Source organism: Theobroma umbraticum, unplaced genomic scaffold, assembly GCF_002168275.2.
Source record: "Theobroma umbraticum cultivar Fairchild unplaced genomic scaffold, ASM216827v3 scaffold_239.1, whole genome shotgun sequence".
In the NCBI taxonomy this organism is placed as follows: domain Eukaryota; kingdom Viridiplantae; phylum Streptophyta; class Magnoliopsida; order Malvales; family Malvaceae; genus Theobroma; species Theobroma umbraticum.
Genome location: NW_018397273.1, coordinates 3,428,589 through 3,434,156, shown reverse-complemented (window position 1 = coordinate 3,434,156; position 5,568 = coordinate 3,428,589). Strand labels below are relative to the sequence as shown.

General features: G+C 35.9%; 1 protein-coding gene across 1 annotated transcript; it reads right to left on the bottom strand.

Moving 5' to 3' along the window:
* Nucleotides 1-825: 825 nt before the first annotated feature.
* Nucleotides 826-4,048, bottom strand: LOC110426916 (Major facilitator superfamily protein). Its single transcript, XM_021442254.1, has 4 exons — nucleotides 3,651-4,048; nucleotides 3,184-3,401; nucleotides 1,828-2,339; nucleotides 826-1,746 (listed from the first exon to the last, which is right to left on the bottom strand). Exons 1-4 carry the CDS (start codon nucleotides 3,703-3,705, stop codon nucleotides 906-908), a joined length of 1,626 nt encoding a protein of 541 aa, XP_021297929.1. The 5' UTR covers nucleotides 3,706-4,048; the 3' UTR covers nucleotides 826-905.
* Between the last annotated feature and the right edge of the window lie 1,520 nt (nucleotides 4,049-5,568).

Sequence of the window (5,568 nt, the reverse complement as noted above, 5' to 3'; positions counted from 1 at the left end):
ACATAAGCCGAGAACAGGTTATCACCCAAAACTATGTATACTCCTAAAGATCAAATCAAAATAAAATCCTAAACATGAGCTATTCTATGCAAAAACTGAAAATAAACCCTAAAGATGCATACTGAGCAATAAAATATTAATAAATCATAAAGTGCATACGTAAACCGTAAATAACATGATAAAGTCTATGATTAATCAACAAAATTCATAAAAATTACAATATAGAAAATCATATAATGTCCATGAAAGATTAAGAAAAATCTGAAAATTTGCAAGACTAGTATACAAAGCACATATTTGGTAAAATTCTATCAGAGTTTGGCATAAATAATTTAATAAAACCTAATGCATGCAACTCCAAGCAATTAATCATATATTAGAGAATAAAACATGTTTTTAAAACATTCAAAATATAAGTAAAATAAAATAAATTAGCATACAGTGCCTAAGCATGACTTTTATCAAGTGACAAACGCAAAACACTTGAACAAAATCTAAGACATGCAATTATCAGCAATTAATCAGAAAATTGGAGATTTACCACGCTAGGAGTTTTTTTACCGAATGTAAGGGCGTGGTATAGCCTAATTAATTAACTGCTGGAGTAAACGACCAACAGATCAGATGTACATATTAGTTCAAGTGACTTACTGAAACCGACTAAAATTGATAGTTCAAACTGCGATATAGTGCCTCTATTTCCTTAGATGAATCCAATCTGTCAATGAAAATAATCTGTTTAACCAGGAGTCTTAGGGAGAATTATTCTTCAAAATAGAAAATGCAGTGTCCTAAACGTAGAATATCAATATCATATGAGGCAAAGCAAAACCCAATTAAATATCATGTATATATACTTGAACCATAGTTATTGAAACAAAACTGTATCAAACTGATCAAAGAGCTTATATACAGCTGCCATTTTCTATTTCACTCCTACTTTTGTAGCACTTGCACAAAATTGCATACAATAGTAAGCTCAATGCACTTGCTAAGGCTAAAAGCCAGTAGTATTTGTCTAGTCCATCTTCCCTCATGTCATCAGAGAACCAGTTTTGTCTTCCTTTTGAACTTGTGAAGGCTTCAATAATAGAAATCATCAAGGCACTCAAGAAACTTCCCACCCCGAAAACACTAGTATATAATGCAAATCCCATCGTTCTCATCCTAACCGGTACTTCATTGTAAAAGAACTCTTGCATCCCAACAACAGTGAAAATGTCTGAAATGCCTAGGAGAACATATTGAGGAAGCAACCAAAATATGCTTAGTGGCACCGTTTCTGATTCTAGGACACCTATCTTTTTGCTGATCTCAAGCCTCTTCATTTCAACGACTGCAGCTATGATCATAGCAATGATGGAGAGGAACATACCAACTCCCATTCTTTGCATTACACTAATACCTTTTCGATTACGAGTAACCATCTGTGTAATTGGGATTAAAACTTTATCATATAAAGGCATCAATAGTATTATAGACAATGTAATAGCACTTTGTAGCGTTGCTGGTGGGATCTTGAAGTTCCTACCAATGTTCCTCTCCATTGTCATGCCTTGTTTAGTGAAAAATGTGGCAGGTTGTTGGAAAATTACTGCAAACATAAGAAGCATTGTCCATATTGGCAAAAGCCTGAGTATTATTCTTGAATTTTCAGGCAGGTAAGTAGCATTTTTGGGATTCCCATCCAACTCTGAGCCTTCCTTGATCCCCAACTTTTGATCACAAAGAGGTTTCTCTTGAAGCCTATAAACAAGAAAGAATTACCATCAGAATTCATGCATGTTACAATGTGAAGCATCCTCAAAATCCAATAACAAAACTTACTCTAGCTCCACTGCATCAGACTTGTCATTTGATAAACTGATTCTGCCTTTGATTATTTTTGATGCTGTCACTTTGATGACTTGAATTATGTTCTGAAAGGGCTTACCATCCATGGTTCTAACTGATTTATACGCATAAATCCGGCTACCACATGTGAAAAGTGCAACTGATATAACCATTGCAAACATGGGGATGGCAAATCCTAGCACCCAACCAAAGGTATCTTGGATGTAGGACATAAGTATAACTCCTAAGAGGCTGCCACTACAAACACCAAAATACCACCATTGGAAAAATATACTCTTTTTGTTGGAGCTTTTTTCATCTTTGCTGCAAGGCAATTCCTCATCGTGGTCCAGTTGGTCAGCTCCAAAGGCTTGCAGAGATGGGTTATATGCACCTTGGCCTAATGAAATCAGACAGAGGGACCAAAACAGGAATGCAGAGGAGCTTGTGTTGCTTGGAGGAGACCATGCCCATAGCAATGCTGTTGACGCAACTGCTCCAAGGCCCTTAAATTATATATAAAATAAATCAGAATACACAAACGTTCAAGCCACAAATGTTATTTATCTGACTGAATTAGCAATGACTTTTTTCTTTTTGATAATTAGTTATGACTTCAATCTTGAACAAAAGGAGAACAGAAAGCACATTTGTCATGTTTCTTGTGCCATATCTCTTTTAACTAGGCCAAATGAATATCCAGATCATATTGTATGGAAAAACTATTCATTTTTGGTTAGTCCAAACTGGTTCGCTCAACTTTAGAAGATTTAAACACTGTTATTCAAAAGATGAAAAGTAAAAGGGTGAAACTTTTACTAAAAGAAGTGAAACTGATACAATCAAAACTTTCAGAAAAAGTTACTTGGCAAGAGGATAGGCTAGGCCATGAATCTTGAAAGTGGTGCGAGATGAAGGAAAAAGTAGTGCTACCCACGGCAGAATAAAAGCCATCTTTGATTCTAAAAGAATGTATGACTTGACCATCTAATTCTGTCCAGACAATCTATTAAATGAGAATGTCCACATTTACGATTAAAGAGGAATTGACAAACTGGGCTATGCTCTTCGATTTCGAATTTTCCAGACTCACCAAATTGCTAGATTAATGGCAGCTTGAGACCTTTACATTTACAGGAAAAAGGAAATCTTTTGCAATTAAAAATTTTTAAAAATGTAAAGTGGTGATGACTCAGGGTCAGAAATCTTTAGTGGTGAGTGGTAACCGCATATGCCTCTCATAGATGATAAAAAAATATGTTTCTGAAAATAAAGTCTCCAAGGATCTTAGGATGCAATTCCAATGACATGCAAAACCTCTAATGAAATTAAACAAGAAGAGTGACTCACCAAAACATAGAGGAAAGAGGCGGTCAAAATGGTGGAATACCTATCCCAAAATGAGTCAGCCAGGGGTGCCACCAACAGTGGCAACATTGATGTGAATCCACACCAACTGTTAACTGTCTTGGCTGCAGAAGAGTTGCTCATCTCCACAACATCTGTGAGATATGTAACCAAATTGGATGCCACCCCCTTGAAAGCAAACCTCTCCATGCCAGCAATAACTATCAAATATAACAAAGTTATGCACAATAAATAATTCTGTTAAATTACTTAAATTCTGGTCAATCGAAAAAGAAAAGGAAAACTTTTTACTGAGAGGCCATAGATGTAAATCAAAGTTTCAAAAAATAGCAGATACAATTGTTAGTTGGGTCCCTGAAGCACTGAAAAGAAACAGGTTTGTTCATGCATGAAATGCATGCTAGTTAGCTCAAGTTAAATGGTAGAAAAAAGATTAAAGAATAGTTTACCTATAAGAAGAATACAGGATCTGCTAAGCCCTTGAGCTCTTCCTCCTCCAGCCATTTTAAATAGAAAACAATCTGCTGAGTAAAATAGGAATGGTTCTGAGATTATAAGAGCAAAAGAGGTAAGCAAACGAAACTTTATAGGCTGCTGTCTCTAGTCAGAGAATCAGGGGCTGCTATCTAGACTCAGGAGACTGCTGCTTTCATCCCCTCCAAATAATTTCATTCTATACAACTGAGACACTAATTCTTCATCATTAATTGCAGTCTTGTAGTTGTGGGCTCCTCTTTTCCTTACAGAAAGATAGAAAAAGTTATTTATTTGTTGAGTAATGGGACACTTAAAACAGCAGATAGTCACTAAAAGCAAGCACCCCCAACGGCATTGCTTGTGTTAATAAACAAGGGCAAAAAAGGTGAACGCACTTTCAGTTTTGTGTTACCAAGAAAGAGTATTATGTCGACATATAAAGGACTCCTTTTAGCAGTTTAACTCAGTAAGGCATACACGTCTGCATCTTTGACACATGGTGTTCCACAGCAAAGCCAGGTAATCCAGATATGAATTCCCAAATTTGTAAGCAAGTGGAAAGCTGATAATTATGAAAACTGTGAAATGACCAAAAAGAGTGAGGACCAATTACCATGAATACATACCGGTTGTTTCCTCCAAAATCCATTTGATTTCTAACTTTTCCTTAGTTCTAGAAAGAAGCCATAGGTAAATTATTCATAAAAACAAAAGAAGAGCACGAGAAGGTACATGTTTATCATATGGTAACTTGATTACATTTACTTTTACCCTCTAAAGAACCAATTAGAAGATGCTGTTAAGTGTTAATCAAAGAAAACCAATTAGATTACTGCTTATAGTTTCAGGCTAGAGAAATGTTGTTTCCCCCCGGAAATAAGAATACACGGGGATCAATTGATGAAGTGGTACTCTCTTTTGACAATCGTCTATGCTTCATTGGATGCCTTGTTTGTTATCACCTCATTCTTTGTTGTCCTGTTGTCCTTTCTTTATGCCTTTTATTAGGCTGGTACTTTCTCCAATATTCAGCCAGATTAATTCGTTTGCGTTTCTAACTTTCTAAGCGATGCGTTACGTTTGAGCTCCAATGCCAGAAGACATAAAAAAAACTTGTGCAGTCTCAGTTATCCAATCTGAATCGCAAAAATATTTATAAAGAACGTACACAAAATATTCGATATCAAAATCCAAGTGATTTTTCCTAACAGTTTTTGTCAGAAATACGTTTCAATAAATCCCAAGACCCCCACACGAAAACAGCATCCAACATGCAACAGAGACACACACTCTTTATGAAGACAGAAACGTGGGTGCTAGCTGACAAGGTATTCCACCGGTTGCAGAAGCAATCAGCCTATTTTCAAGATCAACAAGATATCTATAAGACAAAAAAGATGACCAGTCTGTGTTTCTTTCTTTGGCAAGATCTCTAGAGACTACGGAAACGTAAAATAAATCACTCAACTTTGGAAAATTTCAGTGGTTTAGTGAGATGGATATCACTTTGCGTTCCACCACTAGCAGGAAAAATTTTTATCATTGAAAAAGAAATGGTCAATGAAAATTAGTTCGGCAAATCCCCTTTAGTCTCCCCACTTTCTGCTACAAAGCATATCCTTTGATTCTTTGCAAATGTTTTGTTGCTGTAGTTTTCCCTTCTTCTAGCTTTTTGTGGCCTATCCTAGACTGATCATTTGCTTTTGCCTCTTTCATTCCAAAAAGTGAGATATAGCTATCAGTCAGACAATACTCGGGCACCTGATCAGATATCTTTGGATTCAATCACAACTCTTGATTCCAAAATAATTGAAATTGAAACATACTCACTGATATAAATTAGACATGAGTCCTGCTGAACCATGGCATAGCATATATAGTCTATCAATT